This window comes from Leptopilina boulardi, unplaced genomic scaffold (genome assembly GCF_019393585.1).
Source record: "Leptopilina boulardi isolate dan_hultmark-lab unplaced genomic scaffold, ZJU_Lbou_2.1 LbouV2_273, whole genome shotgun sequence".
Lineage (NCBI taxonomy): Eukaryota > Metazoa > Arthropoda > Insecta > Hymenoptera > Figitidae > Leptopilina > Leptopilina boulardi.
Window position 1 is genome coordinate 261,486 of NW_026137833.1, and position 19,891 is coordinate 281,376.

General features: G+C 24.8%; 2 protein-coding genes across 5 annotated transcripts; one reads left to right on the forward strand and one right to left on the reverse strand.

Moving 5' to 3' along the window:
- Nucleotides 1-262: 262 nt before the first annotated feature.
- LOC127281667 (transport and Golgi organization protein 1) lies at nt 263-13,577 on the forward strand. 4 transcript variants are annotated; one of them, XM_051305510.1, is made up of 19 exons: nt 263-469; nt 612-745; nt 2,981-4,778; nt 4,869-4,976; nt 5,402-5,448; nt 5,586-5,723; nt 5,890-6,006; nt 6,121-6,141; nt 6,389-6,466; nt 6,751-6,975; nt 7,060-7,080; nt 7,503-7,670; nt 7,756-7,978; nt 8,101-8,239; nt 8,432-8,521; nt 8,748-8,844; nt 8,934-9,057; nt 10,808-10,892; nt 12,945-13,577. In XM_051305510.1, the coding sequence occupies exons 1-18, from the start codon at nt 346-348 to the stop codon at nt 10,873-10,875; spliced, it is 3,720 nt and encodes a 1,239-aa protein (XP_051161467.1). In that variant the 5' UTR covers nt 263-345; the 3' UTR covers nt 10,876-10,892; nt 12,945-13,577. The 4 variants fall into 4 exon arrangements, with proteins under 4 accessions (XP_051161467.1, XP_051161463.1, XP_051161466.1 ...); XM_051305506.1 differs by lacking the exon at nt 10,808-10,892 and adding an exon at nt 10,078-10,629 and having other exon boundaries at nt 264-469; XM_051305509.1 differs by lacking the exons at nt 7,060-7,080; nt 10,808-10,892 and adding an exon at nt 10,078-10,629 and having other exon boundaries at nt 264-469.
- A 42-nt stretch (nt 13,578-13,619) lies between these two features.
- Nucleotides 13,620-17,706, reverse strand: LOC127281672 (syntaxin-5). The gene is made up of 5 exons (XM_051305515.1): nt 17,100-17,706; nt 16,321-16,577; nt 15,842-16,039; nt 15,293-15,414; nt 13,620-14,259 (listed from the first exon to the last, which is right to left on the reverse strand). Exons 1-5 carry the CDS (start codon nt 17,503-17,505, stop codon nt 14,100-14,102), a joined length of 1,143 nt encoding a protein of 380 aa, XP_051161472.1. The 5' UTR covers nt 17,506-17,706; the 3' UTR covers nt 13,620-14,099.
- Between the last annotated feature and the right edge of the window lie 2,185 nt (nt 17,707-19,891).

A 19,891-nucleotide genomic window follows, 5' to 3' on the forward strand; every position in this document is an offset into this window, starting at 1 on the left:
TATTAATTACAATTATTAAAATAGGATTTTTTTGTTTTTTAAATTTTCGCGCCATATTTTCAAATTAAATTAAGTTTACCGCTTTTCCGCTAGGGATAATTTCACGCAGATATTTATTTTACCGACGTATATATAAATATAATAATAACACTTATTTCTACACCTGTATATGTGTCGGTAAAATAAATATCTACGCAAAATGACATAGGGAAGATAACGTCACATTTAAATACTCTTATCTATATAAGTTTCCTATCTTGTTATATGTATATAATCTATGAGTGCGACGTGCGTCCAAGGCTGTGTAATTTTTGTAGTGATGTGGAAGTTTACTTGTAAAAAAATATGACGAAAATTATTCCATTTATGATATTTCCCCTTTCATTAATTATTTATATAATTACCCTCATATCATCTAGTTCAGCAATTATTTCAAATAAACGGCTATGTTATGATGAAAAGTGTTCTGGTAATTGAAGCCATACTTTAACTTTATCTGCTGTAACCATGATTGACAGCTCGTATATTCTTATTTACTATATATATAATATAATACATAACATATATGTTTTACTACAATTTTGACATATTTATTTTTTATGCATAAACAGAACCCGTTTCTTTGGCGAAGACATTGTTAATGTATTATTCCAATGATGAAGATATACTCTCTTTTCATCCAAACATCGAGGTTAAAGTTTTCAGTAAAAGTGCAGGTAACCGACCTGATCTTTGGGGTGTCGAGGTGAGAATGACTTTTAATTTTTGTTTTACATAAATAGGGAAAATTTTTTTTTGGTAACTTAAATTTTAAAATAAATTATATACGAATTTTAGTTAATAATTATATTTGTAGCTTAGGATTCAATTAGAGAAAGTTAAGTGGATTTTTGTTTCCCTAATTAAATAATAATAATAAGTGACGTGTACGTATAAGATAAAAGAGAAAATTAACATTTCTTTGAAATTGCAAAGGGAAGAAAATTATATTTGACGTTTAATTATTTGAATTAAATTAAATAAATTATTATAAATTTAATGAATATGAAATTTTTAAAAACCGCTGAAAAGTTGAAATATGAATTTTTGCTTCCTCATGGAAATTTTTTTGTGTTATGGTAACTTATTTAGTATAATAATACTTTTAGTAATTTATGTAATTTAGAAGCTATACATTAGAGTTTAAATAAGAACTAATAAAAAAACTTTTATAAATGGTATTTTTAAAAACTAAATTTATAATTTTAAAATGTCAATAACTTGATAATATTGTATATTATAGGTTCACAAATAGATCAATTGATTCGTTTTTAATTATTCTCTAAATTGGTTATGATAATTTCAAAGTTAAATAAATTTTTGTAATCAAATAAAGCAAAATATGCGTTTTGAAAAACTCTAAAAAATAAAAGATTGTGATTGATTGGGTTAATTAAATTATTGTCCTATTTAAAAGCAAAAAATTTTAAAAATATTAACTAATTAAAAAAAAATATATAGAAAGCATCTTTTACATAAATTAATAAAATTTAATTTTCAAATAGGGATTTTTTAAGAATTTTTCATGTAGTTTTCGATATAAAAAAAATTTTAAACCCTCTTTTTCAAAATCAAGTTTTATTTTTCAGTTTTAAAACTCGATTGGTCATTTTTTTCTTTCTTTTTATTTTCATGATGCTGAAAAGTACACAACGTTTATGATAAACGATTTCTAAAGAAATAATTTTTTATAATAAAAATTTTTATAAATTTTTGCCTGCAAAATATTTCTTCAGCGTATCTAACAGTCAGGGAAAGTCAGGAAATTTAAATGGTCAGGGAAAAATCAGAGAATTTCTTTAATTTTCTAGAATTTTTTATGAATAAATTAAAGTAACTATTAGTTTCAAAAATTTTTTACTTTTTTCGGGGCGGTTCAAGTCCTACACATTTAGATTCTACACCGTATAAATTCTACACGTTAGATTCTACAATGTTAAATTCTACACACATTTATATTTAAAAATAAAAATTAATTCGTTAAATTCCACACAGTTAAATTAAACACACTTTTATATTTAAAAATAAAAATAATTTTGTTAAATTCTACACAGTTAAATTGAACACCGTTAAACTCTGCACAAATTTGTTTAAAAAAATGATAATTATTACTATAAAATTCTACACAGTTAATTTAACAAAACTAATATATTTATTTTATAGAATTTAACTGTGTAGAATTTTACAGTAATAATTTTCATTTCTTAAAATAAATTTGTGCAGAATTTAACGGTGTTCAATTTAACTGTGTAGAATTTAACAAAATTAATATTTTTTATTATATAAACGTGTGTAGAATTTAACACAACTAAAAAACTGTGAAGAAATTTATTTTGTAGAATTTAACTGTGTAGAATTTAACAAAATTTTTTTTATTTTTAAATATAAAAGTGTGTTGAATTTAACGATGTACAATTTAACTGTGTGGAATTTAATGAATTAATTTTTATTTTTAAATATAAATGTGTGTAGAATTTAACATTGTAGAATCTAACGTGTAGAATTTAACAAATATATTGTGCAAAATTTAACTTGTGTAGAATCTAACGTGTAGAATTTATACGGTGTAGAATCTAAATGTGTAGGACTTGAACCGCCCCGTAAACAAATTCTTTAATTATCTTCTTAATTATTAAATTAATTAAATTTAATAATTAAGAAGATAATTAAAGAATTTATTAGAATTTATTGTAATTTAGGTCAGGGGAAATTCAGGAAATTTTTTCCTTAGCAGTTGTTAGACACCCTGTAAGAAAAAATTTTTATAAATAACCTGGAAAAATACTATATTTTGTCCCGGAAAACTTGAAAAAGTCAGGAAATTTTAGTTAAGCATAAACGCGGCGCAAACCTGTAATACTTCCTCCACGAGGAAGCAATATTAAAATTAAAAAAAAAGGTTGTGTAAAATTTGGATTTTCTTATTTTTTTTTATTCACAGATTCTCGGCAAGCGAGGATATGTTCCAAAGAAAATGATACGAGAATATTCCATTTTAAAACGTGAACTATCATTCGAAGTGCCTACAAAATCAATAGATAATGATGATGATAATGTTCCAAAAAATGAAATTCCACAGGAGAATTCAACGAGTGAAGAGGTAATTGAAAAATTGCCTGAAGAATCAGTTATTAATTCATCTCCTAAAGATTTAGAGCACTCACAACCAATACCAGAAAATGTTTCACCATCCTATGAGGTTATTGATGGAACGACAATTCCATTGGCAATTGATGAATCGCCTCAGGAATATTCATCGCAATCAATCGATGAAGAGACGGCATCGATTGAAGAGGAACCTGTTTTAAGTGTTCATCCAAGTTTAGTATCGTCGACAATTTCATTTGTTTCACAAGTATTTGATAAAGTTACTCAACAATTGGAAAAAATGGACAACACTGCAAACGAGGCCAAGAAAGAAGAAATAAATAAAGATGAAACAAAAGGAGAGAATCTGGAAAATTCTTCACAGAGTCCAAATGAAAATCTTCCAGAGGGAGAAGATAAAAATGTTCCACAGGCTGATGAAGAAAATCTGCCACAGACTGAAGATCAAAATATTTCACAAACTGAAGATAAAAATGTTTTAGACAGTGAAAATAAAACTGTTGAGGAAAATGAAGGAAAAGAAGAAAAAGAAGAAGAAGTGAAAAAAGAAGAGAAAATGATTTTGGATGAAACAGTTTCAGAAGAACGAGAAAATGAGCAACATAATGAAGAAGATGAAGAAATAGAAGGAGATGAAGAAACAGAAGGAGAAGAAGAAGTAGAAGAAGAACAAGAAACAAAAGAAGATATTCATCCTCCCGAGGAACAAATTTCCAAAGAAGAAAACCTCGCAACTCAAGCAGAAATTGAAACTCAATTCGAAACTGAAGATTCGAATTTAATTAATAACAACAATTCTTCAGATGAATTAAAATCTGCCAATGATTCTCCAATAGAAAAACAAATTCCTCATCCCGATCTCTCTACCATTGAATTAACCACGGAGACAATTGTCACTGATCAAGTGCCTTTAACTGATAAACAAGAAACTTTTATATTAAATGAAAAAACTGATACACAAGAAATTAATGAAAAGAACAATGATAATTTACCACCACCAACAACAATAGAAACTGAAAATAATTCTAAAAATAATATCGGAGAAATTGATGAAATTTCCCATGTAGAGACTGATAATATTTCATTAAATACTTCAGACGAAATAATGAGAGAAAACGATAATGTAAATATTGTAAATAGTGAAAATATTCTTTTAGACAGCTCAAGTACTGATGATAGTAATAATGATTTGGCGAAAGATGATTCTAATAATCTTAATACTAACAATTCTATGGAAATGAAAAATGATTCTATTGAGATGATAGAACATTTTTCAAGTGAAACAAATAATATTTCTATTGATAATAACAATGAATTTTCAAATGAAACAAATAATTTTTCTATTGATAATAACATTGATTTTTCAAATGCCAATAATATTTCTGCTAATGAGGATAATATTAACGAGGAAGAAAAGTTTGTTGCTGATGATGATAATAATAATAATGTAATTTCTCATGAAAATGACTTCGTTTCGAATAATGATACACTCGAAAATTTGGAGCCACATTTTCACGATGAATTGGAACCACGAAAAGAAATTTTGGCGACAGAACAGGCCACGACATTTAATGAGTTACCCAGTAATCGAAATTTGTTGAATTTTGATGAATCGTCTCATTTTGATTCCCGTAAGTCTAGTTTAAATATTAATTTTTTCCATTGACAGAATTAAAAATTATGTTATATGTATACATATAAATCTATTTTTTCTTTTACAGAAGAGTCGCAAAGTGATAAATTATTGGAGAATGATATTCCCGAATCGACGGAAAAATTGGCAATATTTAATAAACATGACTCGGAGGAAGAATCCGCTATTCCTTTAGGTATGTAAAGATAATATTTACAAAATATTTGTATCAATTTTTATCCAAATTATTTTTTAAATTCTATTATTTTTAAAATTTCAAAATTGTATTAAAATTTTTAATTTTTCTTAAGTAGAAATTATTTTGTAAACTCAATATTACTTTAATATTAAATTAAATTTTTTTTTATTAAATTCAATTATTTTTATTGAGCGATTTTGAAAAACCAAAATAAACAAAATTCCATAGTAACACAATTTTCACAGCAAGAAGAATTGCTGCAAAATTTAAAAAAATAAAATTTTGCAATCATGAATTTTTTTTTTCTTCAAAATTAGTGGCATAAAATAGATAATAAAAAATTAAATCGAATTAATTACTTATTAATTTATTACAAATATTTACCCTGTTTAATTCTTTTTTTGTTCTTTCATTTTTTGCAGTTTTACCTCCCGAGGTGTGCGTTAAAGATTCTAATTGCCCATTGTCAGTAAGTCTCTTTCATTCATTTTTATATTATGTTAATTTCAATCGTGTAATATAATCGATTTTTTAAATTCGTTGAAAGCAACAATTTATATATGAATTATTTATTGATTCATTTGATCATGAATAATTTGTTTACAGGAAAATATCGATAATAAAGACGATAATGTCATTGCAAATGTTATCAGCATGGGTAAAAATTATTGGGAATTCTTGGCCTATCTTTTAACAACTTCTGTCACCATTCTTGTCTTCTCTCTCGGTTATTACTACATCGAGGTAATTTTTCAACATCTTTTTTTATTGTTAAAAAATTTATGTTTTATTTTTATTTTTGATTTTTAAAAGTATTCTTTCTTATTTTTTCATTAATAGTTTCTTAAATTAATTATTAAAATTCTAAAAGTAATTCTTGTTTTTTCTCTTAAAAAAAAAAAATTCACAGAATGCAAGACGGGACAATAAACTCATTGGGAGAATTAATAAATTGGAAAAGGAATTAATGATCTCGTCAAAGGAATGCGCAATGTTGAATGAAAATTTAACTTGTACGAAAACAAAGGTAACAAATTTTTTCTATTTTTAATTTAAATAATATATTTATTATTTATTTCTTTTCTTAAAGAAAATTCTAAATTTTTTTAAAAAAGAATTTCTCTTTTTTCTTTACTTTTAGTCAATTCTGGATAATTTTAAGGTTTGTTGTGTCTGTGTGTTTCTCAAACCGAAAAAAATATATTATAAATTTTAATAAGGTAGACATTTTTTTTTTTGTCGAAAAGATCCAACAATTTGAATACAATTTCTTAGATTTTTTTATTGTTTGCTTTAAGTTTGTCTTTATTATTTTAAATATATTAATTTTTTATTTCGTTCATTTGTAATTAATTTTTCAATTTAAGTTTAATCAATATTTTATTGTTTTTTTAATTAACTTTCTTTAGTTAAATTCAATCGAGGACGAGTCATTTGGATCAAATGAAATGGTTGCTTCTTTAAAAGCAGATTTAGAAGCTGCACAGGTAATTATATTGTTTTATTTATTTTCAATTTTCTTTTTAATTTAATGTTTTTTTTTTAAATATCTTAATTTAATATTTACCCTTTTTTTAGCAAAATTTTAAAATTAATTAATATTAACTAAATTTTAAATTAATTAGTTATAATTAAATTTAATAAGTTTTGAAATAAGTAAAATTATATAGGAAATTATATTTAAAAAAAAATAATATACAAATAATTAAATTAAATTTATAAAAATTAAGCAAATTTTAATTGACATTTTTTTCTGTTTTTCAATACTTAGAATACAAATTTAGAGATGGAGGATCAAGTGGCAACATTGGAGAAAGAATTGGAGTCCGCAACGGAAGCAGGATTAGAATTGGAACGTATGTTACGTGAATTATTGTCATCGAATAAAGAAGATAATCCTTTGGCACAGTCAATAGAAGATCTACAAGCTCGACTCAATGCTCAACAGGCTGAGAATGAAGCACTGACAAACGCCTTGAATTTAAAGAAACAAGAGGTAGTAGATGATATTAACAAAAATCAAGCATGTGAAAGATTTTACACTTGTTATTTCAAGTTTTTGATTTCAATTTCAATGCAGCTTGAATTTGACAGGCTTGAGGTTTGTCGAGAAACCTTCGTTTTTTTTTTTTAATTTCCCTACTAATTTATTATTTATTACTATTTCCCTTAATTTCCCCCTATTTTATGAATTTTATAAATTTTTGTTCAATAGAGTAATTAATTATTTTTTTAAAATCAAAGTAATGTAATGATTAGAATTAACAAAATAATATATTGCTACGAGTAAATATTTTACGTCTTTGAAGTTCGCGTTTCTGATCATCGATTTCAAATAAAAAATATTTTTTTAAATTATTATCATTTATCTAAAAAAAGAAATTTTCCAACGTTCCTCGATCAATAATTTTTACAAAAAAATTATTTTTCAATTTTTTTCAGTCGTTGATCAAAAACGTTGTGAATTTCATCGACGTAATATTTTGTTTTTTATTTTAAAAATGTGTTAAATGAATTTTTCAGTCGGAAGGCCTATCGTCAGATTTGTTTTCATTTACGAAAAAATACGAAGAACTTGAAGTCGAAGTGAAGAGATTGGAGGATGAATTGAAAACACAAGGAAATATGAAAATTTACATGGAACAAACAATGGAGGATAAAATTCAACGATTAGAATTTCAAATGAGAGAAGTGAGTGTAAACAAAAATAATAATTCAATTCAGTAAATTTTTGTTCTTTTAATTTTTATAATTTTCTTTTTTTTTTCTTTTCAAGACAATGGAAGAACGATCACAATTACGACAGGAGCTTAAAGCTAAAGAATTGGAAATAAATCATCTTTTGGAAGTTATTGATCAAGATAATTCCAATAATTTGGATTTTGATAAACTTTATGATTCCGTTCATGCAAAAGCTGAGGCACTTCAACTCGCCGAAGAACGAGATGAACTTCGTGTTAAATTAATTGAGGCAGAAAATACCCATAAATCGCTTGAAGGTATTTTTTTTAAAAATTTGTAAAAAAAAATATATTAGTAATACCTACTTATTAAAAATACTGATAATAATAAGTAAATATTAAAATATTAATTAAAAATTAAATAATTCTCTTTTGCATAGCACTTATGAAATCAGCAAAAGAAGAAGTTCTTTCGTTAAACGAAGAATGTAAAACGTTTGAAAAAGAAAAGAAGGATGCTGAAACGAAATTAGAAGTTTTATCAAACTTTTTCAAAGAAAAGGAAGCTCAACGACAAAAGTATGTTGTAAATTTATTTGTTTCTTTAAATTTATAATTATAATTAAATTATAAATTAATATTCAATTATATATTTTTGATTAATTTATTGTATGCAAAATTGATTTTTTCCTTAACATTAATATATAATATATAATTTTTAATATTTCTTTTGTTTAATTATTGTTTTTAATATTTAATTAAATTGTATAGGGAAGAAGCATTATGGTTAGAGAAACAAGGAGAAGTTTCATCTACAGTTGAAAGGATACACACCATGCAGAACGAGATTCAAAATTACAAGTAAGATAATCAAAATATATTTTTTTAAAAAATACAAACATTAATTTCTCAAAGATTTTTATATGTTTAATTTGCATTTTTTTTTTAATTTCATTTTCTGCTTCTTTTAGAACCATTTTTGTTTTTTACTTTTTCTTTTTGGTTTTGTTTAATTAAACAAACATTTACTGATTTTTTTTTTGTTGGTTTTACTTAAATTTAAAGAAATTTTGTTTTTATTTTAAAGGCAACAAATCGAAATACTTAAGAGAGAAATAGTGGATCAAGAACGTGAATATAAAAGTCAGATTGGCGCTCTTGAAACGAAGGCGCATGAACATTGGGTATGCAAGAAATTGTATTTGATATTTAAATTTCCCTTATTTTTCTCACGACAATGCCAAGTTTTAATTTAATAATCTCACATTTATAGGTGGTGGCCCGACAAAATGAGCGAAGGTTAGAAGAATTGAAGGCTGAATCAGGTCAATTACGTAATCGGCTTACAATTGTTGAAAAAAGTATGAACGATCCTGATCCTGAGGTTAAATTGCATCGTAAGTATATTTTATTTTATTTTTCAATTTTTATCTTGTAAAACAAATAAAAAAAAATATCACTTTTTACTTACTTATTATAATTTCAAATTTGTAAATTTTTGTACAGTTGAAAGAAATTAATGAAAAGAAAAATGTCAATTTTTGAACATTAAATTACAAAGTAAAAATACTGATCACAAAATTTTCAAATTTAAATTTTCGAATTAGTAAAATAGAATTTCTATATATTTTCTCAAGTAGAACAGATTTTGGTATTTAAAAATTTTCCGTTAGTAAAATTTAAGTAAATAATAATTTTAAATAATGCAAATTTTCAGAAAATTTGAAATCCGAAATTTGTGTTAATTTTGGTTTATGCCAAACAAATTATAAATATAATTTTATTAGTTTATAATTCAAAAATTTAATTAATTTTTGTCATTGCAACGGGGCCCCATTGCAACAGTGGAATTAATTGAAAATTTAATTTTTCTTGTTTTAAAAGGGGTTATTCCATTATATTTCGATCAAATTTATTATGATACTTTTTTTAACAAAAATAAATATTTTCCAAAAATTATTAGTTCGAATTTTCGGTATATTTCCATTTAGCTGAAAGAATCTTTACTTTTTCGATACTAAAATTAAAAAATGAAAAATATATTTCATATCAGAATTTTAATTTAACTGAATTTTTAAATTACCGGAGATCATAATTTATTTTAAAAAGATCACTCGCCAAACAACTTTGATCGAAATATTATGCACCAATGGGGTAAAAATAAATGAAAACAGTTGAAACACTTTCATTTTTGATTTTCAAGTTATCTATGTTTTTTGATAGATAAAATCCACTTTATGTTTATAAACTCGATAATTTAAAATGAATAATATTTTTAGAAAATATTTTTTGCGGGGTAAAAATGTATTCAATAACTTGAGAATTAAAGAAAAAAGTTTTTATTTATTTTTTCCCAATGGAATAATTCAATTGACAATATTTACTATAAACACATACAAAATTAATTCTCATAACAGGAATGGAAGCAAATGGAGAAACAGCCACATCACCATCCCTTTTCCTTGGGCCTGAATCTTCTAATTCTCCCATAATGTTTAGCAATACCTCTGGTGTTCCACCACCTCCTCCTCCCTCGTATATGTTTGGACCAGGATTTCATCCGTATTTACCTCCACCACCTCCTGGACCAGGGGGACTACCGCCTTTTGACGTTGGTCAAAGGCCACCGCCCCTTGGAGGAAGACTATCATCGCCGCCACCTTTACCACTTCAACCACCTTCTGGACGTTATGAAAATACAGGCTCACCTCCTCCACTCTCGCCTCCTTTACGACCTCATCATCTTCATCATCATCCACATCATCATTTTGATCGTCATAGATCGCCACCACCTCCGCATTTTAATAATGATCATATTCATTCACATCCACCGCCACCGCCGCCTCCCTCGTTATTACCAATTCATCCTTTAGGACATTCACACAATTGGGGGGAAGAGTCATTACCACCCATGAGAAATTCTGGGTTATATCCTCATCAGCGAGATCAACGATTGCGCAATCATAAAGGTTTGTGATAAAAGAAAAAAAAAAGTTTTACCCCCTGAAATGCACGATTTTTAACACTGGGAATAATTTTTTATTTTCATCAATGATGAATTTTTTGTTTTTCTTTCTATGAATGTAAAAATTTTGGTTTTGTATGTTATTTTGTTGTTGTTGTTGTTGTTCTCCTTTTGCATGCAAGGACGCAAGCGCTTCTCAAAAGTGCGACAATTTTGGAGTACAATGGAGGGAGGAAATAATCTAAAATAGATCTGAATGAAAGACAGGTTGAGGAAAAAAATTTGTTGCTTTTTATAGAATTTGTTTTTGCTTGATGAATGTATTTTTTTGTTTACGGAAAAAATATTAGCGCATCAACTGCATTAAATAGTAGAAAACATATCGTTTTGTTTTTACAAAAATTTTCTACCAAAAATTGAATAACAGTTGTATCAATAAATTGTTGGGAATTTATCATAAAAATCATTAATTAGAATTTTTATTTTAAAGAATTTTATTGGAAATAATAATTTTTTAGACGAATTTTCATTTTTTCAGTTAGTATTTCACAGAATTTTTTCTTATACGAATTTTTACTAAAATTTTTAAATACTGAATTTTTGTTTGGCAGAATTTTTATTTTATAGTCATTTAGTTCACATGCCTTTTTATTTAAAAGATATTTAATTTAGCAGAATTCTCATTCAATCGAATATTTATGTGATTCGAATTTTAATTTATTCTAATTTTTATTTGTACGAATTTTTAATAGATAGAATTTTCAAGACGCCGCATTTTCATTTGTCCGAAATTACAGATGAAAGAACAATAAATTGAAAGAAAGATTTTGGCACAATTTTAAAAATTAACCAATCACAATTTTTTTTTTTGATAATTTCTAATTAGTCAACTTTTAAAATTGCGCCGAAATCTTTCTGTCGATTTTTTGTTCGGACATTTGTAATTTCGGATAAATAAAAATTTGGTGTCTTAAAATTCTATCAATTAAAAATTCGTACAAATTTAAATTCGGTGAATTGGAATTTCTGTCATTTAAAAAATTCAATTGAATTAAAATTCTATTAAATAAAAAAATCGTGTAAATTAAATGACTGTATAAAATAAAAATTCTGCCAAACAAAAATTCGGTAGCTCAAAATTTTGTTGAGTAAAAATTCGTATAACATTTTTTTTTATGGGATAATAATGATAAAATTTAGGAATTTTTTTTTTTTTGGTGTGGTTTTTTTAAATTTTCTTTATCTAACATTACGCTTGTCCGCAAAAATTAAATAACAAAATTAAATTTGTTTAAACAATTTTACGAGAAATTTACTGTACTTTTCAGATTAACCGCGTCAATTTAATAATTCAACGACATTAACATAACTTCAAGCTAAAAATTTGTTTTCAACAAAAAATAAAAATTATAATTAAAACTGATTTCATCAAATTTTTAAACATTCAGTTCTAGTTATAGGTACAATTATAAAAAAAAATACTTTTAGCGAAAGTTAATTGTCAAATAATAATTATTTTACGTTTTGTTTTGTTTAAAATTAACTCATTTTGCTCTTTGAAAGATTATCTATAATTCTGTATATTAAATCTTTTTGAACGATATTTTTTTTCAATGTTATTAAACAAATAAAATTTTTGGTTTTTATATTATTTGAACGAAATTGTATTATTTAACAAAAACTAATAAACAGAATTGTAGAGAATCTTTCAAAAAACAAAAAAATTATCAATTGGTAAAAAAATTGAATAAAAATTACAATTATTTGCTAATTTTAAACAAAAAAACACAAAATATTAAATAATTATTATTTAATAACAAATTTTGGCTGAAAATAATTTTCTTTTTAAATTTTACAACTGGACGTTTCAAAATTTGAATAAAATTCATTCCAATTACAGTTTTATTTGGTGATAAAAATAATTTTTAGTTTGAGGTTGAACTGACTGAAATAAAATTTCGAATTTTCCAAGTTAAATGAAAAATAGAAAATTTTGTTTATAAACACTTTTTTTTACTGAAAAAAATGATTTTCTGGAACTGTAATATCAATAAATGTAATAATAGCAAATTTTATTTCAGTTAAAGAGGTTACTCCAAAAAGTTATTAATTTCTCGTATGGAATTGCAAAAATACCTTCATTACAAAATCCAAAGCACTATAATATAACTAATTTGCTTAAATTTTTTATAATTGACGACAATATGCAAGGAAATAAAATTAATTTCTGTAGTTAAATTTATTAAAAGCATTTTATTAAAATAAATCAAAATAACAAATTTATAAAAATTGAAAATAAAAATTCTCTTTAATTTTCAGGTTCCTTACATTCTTCCGGCGAGTCGCTGGACAAGTCACATCATAGTGGAAAAGTTTAGTCTTTGTTGTTCTTTTTATATTTTCTAAAATGTAATTATGTATATGGTAATAATTTTAAAGGGGGAAATTCCATGCAAAGCATTTTCGTCATGTCTTAAAAAAAAAAGAATCCTTTTGTATGTATTAATCAATTCAGAAATAGAATGTGCCAAGTCTTCTTGTAAAAAAAAAAAAAAAAAACAGAAAAAATCGACAACTATCGACTTTTACTAAAATGTATTGTACTTTGTTAATTGATTTATCTGTTATTTTTGTTTTCTTTTTTATCGTTCGTCTCGTTTAATTTAAAATGTACTTTTTTTCATAAAAACATTATTTAAGAAAGAAAAGAAACAATTTTTCACATTTACCGACGAAAATAAAAATATTTGTTACCAAAATGTTATTGAAATGTAAAATGAAACTTTTCAAATACAAAAAAGAAAATAAGGAAATCAAAGTGAAGTGAAGCATGTAATTTTTTTTTCGTTATTGTTGTTGTGGATACAAAATATGTGAATTGAATATACAATTGTTAATATGATTTTAAAATAAAAGTAAAATAAATTGTAATTTATTATTAAAAAAAAAAAATGAAAATGGTTTTTTCTTCTCTTATATTAGAAAAATATACTATTCTTTAGTATAATTTAAAAATTATATATATATTTATTATCTGCATTTTTTTACAAATTACTTTTTTCTTCTCTTTTCACCTCTTTTAGAGAGAGAAAGAAAGAAAGAAAAAAAAATGCCGGCATCGTTATAATTTTTTTTCTATGATTCGCTTTTCTGCGCACAAAAATGCTTTTAAATTAAAATATAATTATTGTACAAAGTCGGCGCAGTAAATCGAATCGATTTCAATTATGTGACAATAATATAATAAAGGAATGCAATACAAATATTACAATATTTATAATAAAAATTCGTGGCAATTGCATTTTCTTTTTTAAATATAAAATCACTCATCATGTTTTTTTTTTTTAAACCACAATTACATTTTCTCAATGAAAATAAAATTGTCGTGCAGCGATAAAAGAGTGAATAATATAAACAAATATTATTATTTATATATGTATATATGTATATGTATACTTTTTCCCCTGGAATATTCTAAGCTAAGAATACAACAAAGAATATAAAGAAAAATATTAAGACTGCAAAAATTTTAATCATTAGCCAACGATTGCCAGTTACTGATTGAAAATATTTCAAAATTTCGGCATGAGCGGCTTCAACATTCAATTCCGTGTGTTCTATATTACTGTCTATCCTGTAATTAAAAAGAAAGGAAAACAATTTAAATTTTATTTTTCTTTTATTTTTCATTTATATTCTTTAATATATAGATGAATTTCGTTTGAGAGCTGTTGCGATCTTTAAAAAAAAATCTAATTTTGTAATATATGTTAAATTTGACCATTTTTTTTAGTTCATTAATCATAATATTGTGGATTAAATTTTCTTTTTTTGTATGAAATTAATATTCAAGTAGGAAGTTACCTTATTTTGTAATCCTAAATTTTGTACTTTTTAAAAAAAGTTATTATTCAAAGAGTATTTAATATTCGATACTGATATTTACCAAAAGTATAAATTTCTTGATTCTATACTAAAAAATTATGAAATTGGTGCAGAAATATTCTCTTCTTTAAAATAATATTCGCATTTTAAATTTTTCGTCGCTTGTAACATTTTTTTGATGACCTCTTAAAAATTTGAGGTTTTGCAGATATTTTAATACTGATATAATTTAGTTACTATTAAAACCTGACGTAGGTGTTTTGCTTCCTCTACAAAATATTTAATTTACAAATTTTTACATAAACAGGTTAATATTTTATTGTTAAAGCATCGAAGTTAAAAAATGAATATTTCTTTCCTGCTAGACACTTGAAAATTAACCTTTTTAAATAAAGAACAAACTAATTATATATTAATTATTATTATTACGTCAAGTTTTACTAGGAACTAAATTTTATCAATATTAAAATCTGTAAAATCTCAAATTTGTAGGTCACGACAGAAATTTACATGCTCCGAAAAATTTTAAACATTTTTCAAGAAAAAAAAATTCAAAATACGATTATTGATTTAAAAATTAATATTTCTGCAACTATTTTATCATTTTTTTAAATTCAGAATTAAGAAATTTAAATTTTTTGTAAGTTTTAAGTTTAAAATTGTTATTATTATAAAAGATTCAAAAATATCGAGTAGGACTAATTTTTTAACTAATTAAAAAAATATTAATAAATTTGTCATTCTTATTTAATTTACAATAATATTAATAATAAAAACTTTACCTTTCAACCATTTCTTCTTGTTCTTTTACCATATGAGCTAATTGTTGAAAAATTCCTCCCAATTCAACTATCGTTGATTCAATATTTTGCATAGTTTCAGCTCGAGCCTGAACATACGAATCCTAAAACATAAAAATATTTTACAAATATTGATAACCGAGGCAAAAATTAATTAGCAAAAAGCAAAAAAAAAACAATTTTTACTTATTTTCTATAAGTAGTTTTTTTTTCAATAAATAAGAAAATTTACAAAATAAAAATATCAAAGATTGATTCGTATAATTTTAATTATATTTGAATTTGCTAAAAAATGTACCAGTTGTTAAATTAAATTTTGTATGTTCAAGAATTTCAATTTTTTAATTTTTGATAAATTAATTTTTTTTTCAAATTTTAATTTATTTAATAAAATAAATATGTTTGTTGATTCAAAATGCATCTTTTAATATTCTACTGACATTTTATCCAAAGTTCGGATTTAAATATAATCTTGACGTTCGGGGAAAAAAAATTAATTATTTATAATAAAAACTAATTCCTTTTACTTACTGTATGATCGTAAGCATTTCTTTGGATTGAAAGCTGTTGATTCATTGCTGGTTCAAGATCTATACTAACGGAAGCACTGGAATCTTGTTCCTGAAGTAACAAGGAACCTTGTTTACCAGAAACAATACTTGGCGGGAGCATAGTAGAAACATGTCCCTGTGTAAATTGTTCCCTTCTATTTTGCTCCTCTCTCATTTTCTACAAATTAAATTAATTTATTATCATTTCTTTATCATTATCATACCAAGTTCTCTTTTAACAGTGAAAGTTTATTAAATTAAATTATTGTACGCATATTTTATTTTAATTAAATATTATTAATTTAAAATAATATCAAATTTAATTAAATTCTTAATTCAATTTTTTTAATTAATAATTAAGAATTGAAAACTTCTGAGATACATTAACGATTGTCGGGAAAAATTGTTTTTGACAAATTTTTAACGATTTTTTCATTTTTTTTTTTAAATTTCTATTACCTCTGATCGAACTTCGAGGACATTCTTGAAAGTAGTCGACATATTAGCTAATTTAGATTGTAAATTAACAACAACTGAAGAGGAATGTGAGGCAATGTGGTTTTTCTTAGATGATCCAAAAACTTCACGCTGTTGTCTCCCTAAATCTTGAAGTTTTGCTATTTGTTTATTTAAACTGTTCAAGTCCATTTTTATAATAGTTGTAAGTTCTTCAATTTCCATTTGTCTATCATCGAAAATTGACTTTCGCTTTGCCACTAAAAGAAAATATATTTCATCATTTTTTAAAATCAATTCTTAATTGTTAAATTAACAAAAAAAAAAAAATTATTTAATAATTGCTAATTTACTATTTTTATTCATTTTTGGCAAAATACATTAAAAAAACGTAACGTAGAAAAACATTATATGAATAATTTCGTAAGACACACAAAAAAAAAGTAAAATTTAATATTAATTAAAACTTTAAATTATTGTCTCACTAAATCTTAGTTTTGCTTTTTTCATTTATTTATAGAAAAACAATATTTATTTTTTTGGCAAAATACTATTTGATTGTATAAATTATACAATATTAGAATATTTAATATAAAAAGCAGTAAAAAGAAAGTCTAAAAAAATATATAATATAAAGAAACCCAAAAAAAACGTAAAGTAGAAAAACATTATATGAATAATGTCGTAAGAAATATAAGGAAAAAAAAAGTGCAAGAAATTGCAAAATAACGTATGAATGACGATGTCAATAAAAAAACAATATGTTAGAAAACTAAACTTACACATAGCGAGTTTTTCAAGTTTTGAATATGTACTGGCAATATTTTTGCCAATATTTTTTGCTGTCATCATAAATTCAGAATAACTTTGAATTTGTTTTGCATGTCGTGGTGTACGACTGACAGCAGCTCTTGCCACTGTTCTACTTTGTATACTCCGGATGGCATTGGCAAATTCATTGGTACGATCGCGAGCTGTCATTGTAATTGTTGTTGTTGCTGCTGCAGTTGTTAATAATCGTTGTTTCAATAAATCTTCTTCTATTTTTTCAAAAGTTGGCTTCTCATTGTAATGTTGATTTGTCGATTGAAATGAAAAGGCGGGCTGCTGTTGATTACCAAATGGGGTGGTTTTAATTACAAGGTCATCCCCTAACTCTGATGGTCCACGACGACGACGTGCTGGCATTGCATCCTCGCGATATGTCACTATAATTTTTTCTTTTCTGCAATTGCAGAAATTTGAATCTTTTTTTTATCACTGTCTATAATTTGCTCATACACTGTTCACAGATTGAAACACAATTACGTTTGAGAGGGGGGGGGAGACACGTCCACATGACAGATAAAAAAAAACGTAATTTAACTATCTCTTTTCTCTCTCCCACTTCGCGTATAAAATACCAGGTGACATAACCTCGAAATTTTTGACATATTCACGATGGCAATGTTAATACGCATGCGCGCAGATTGCAGACGAAAAATTAAAAAATGTAAATGTTTTTTCATTTGAAATTTTCAGACAAATTTTTGTTGAATCATATTTTTATTGTATACCTATTATATAGAAATAATCGAATTTTAATGTTAACAATGTACTTTTTAAAGTAATTTTTATTAGCAGACGACGAAACACCAGCGCTGTCTGCTGGAATTATGGAATTTAAATTTAAATCTCAAAATATGTAAGTAAAACTTCTTGTTTTTTGATTAATTAAGACTGTTTTCTTGGATTAACACTGAATCAAAACAATTACAAAAATAAAACAGCTGCGATTTAAACCGATCGCAATGCTGAATAACAAAATTTACAACAAAAAAAGTACCCAAACAATTTGTAAATTAAATTCAATTTAAAATTTTAATCTAAATTCTCAAGTAGTTAACATTTTCTTTAATTTAAATATCAATTTATTCTAAAAGTGTGAAACAGAAATAAATCAAATTAATTAAAATGTTAACTAATTTAAATATATTTGAAAAGAAATTTTTAATACAAAAATATTACACGTAAGTAAAAAATTTTGAAAACTAAATGAATTTGGAATATATTAATTAATTATTTTTAATAAATTTTTAATAGGGTCAACCGGGGTAAATCCGAACGCTTTTAGTAAGTTTCAACAATAACATAAGTTTTTTCTTTAAAAAAAAAATACTTCCGGTATTCTGGTGCATGAAGTTGTTACTTTACTTCCATAGAACAATTTTATGGGGTAGAAAAAATTTTTGATAAATTACAATCGCAGGAAACTTAGCGTTCGTATTTACCTCGATACTTTGCAACTTTCCTAAAATATGGGGGTAAATACGAACGCCACTGTATTTCAGAAAAATCTTAGGGAAAATAAATTTAAAGTATTGCAATTGTTAAACTTATATAAAAACTCAAAAAAAATACGATAATAAACCTATTATGTAATAATGCATCATATATAAATACAAAAATCAAACAGGTTAAAAATTAAAATGCATTACACAATTAAAACCTTCAATAACTTTATCAAATCATAACGGATTTTTGCAAAACTTGGTACAGAATGTATTTTGGAGTGATTGAACGTAAATACAAAAATAAAAGTCAAATTTTTTAAATTCAAAATGTCGTACTTTCCTAAAACTTATTTTTAAAAATGATCAAATTTGCTAACCCTGAAACCCCCCGAGTAACAATTTTCGAGCGAATCCAATGATTTTTTAATTCTCGTCCGCCATTTTGAATTTTGAAAAACTGACTTCAAATTGGTAATTAGCGACCCCAAAAACCGTAGAATACCAAATTTTATTAAGATCCTGAAAAACTTTTTTCAACAAACCATTTGGCAAAAAAATTGAAACACTCCTTCGAGAGAATAGAGATTAGGTTTCTGCTTATTAATTACTAACGAGGATACATATAGAAAGAAAAACTTTTTTCTATGTACTTTTATAATGTTAAAATAATAGAATAATCAAATAAAAAACAATTTTGTGTGGCTCTGATGTAAAAAAAAATTATTAAAAATACCGTTCGGATTTACCCCAGTTTTCCAATTTTCTTGGGTAAATACGAACGGTCTGATATTATTAATAAAATTTTACAGAAAGCAAAAATCAAATATAGTTTCTGTTCTAGTATTCATAACAAACAATTATAAATAATAAAATGAATTTTTAGCTTCTTTTTCTTCAAATACGAGACAAAATACTGAAAGAGTGTCATCTTTGATTTTCAATCTTTTTTGCAATACTTGTTATCTTTGTTTATGCTGTTGCTAATTAACAAACAAAAAATGGGATAATACTTAGAATCTCTTCAAGAGGATCTGAGGTAAAAATTCTCATATCGAACTTATATGCAATGGCGATTATAATTTGGCATGTATGCACGTAAGCCTAAAATATCAGATCCTCTCTATAATAATTTATAACATTTGTAAGAAATTCTGTCATAGATTGCTCAAAGATATCCAAATCATATACAGAATTATCATAAACCCTATAGAACATAACTTTTTTAACTTTTTTGTTTTAATCTGCACCGAAAAGTGTTGAAGAAAAAAAAGTTTACTTTTGGGAGTATTTTAAGAGAAAAT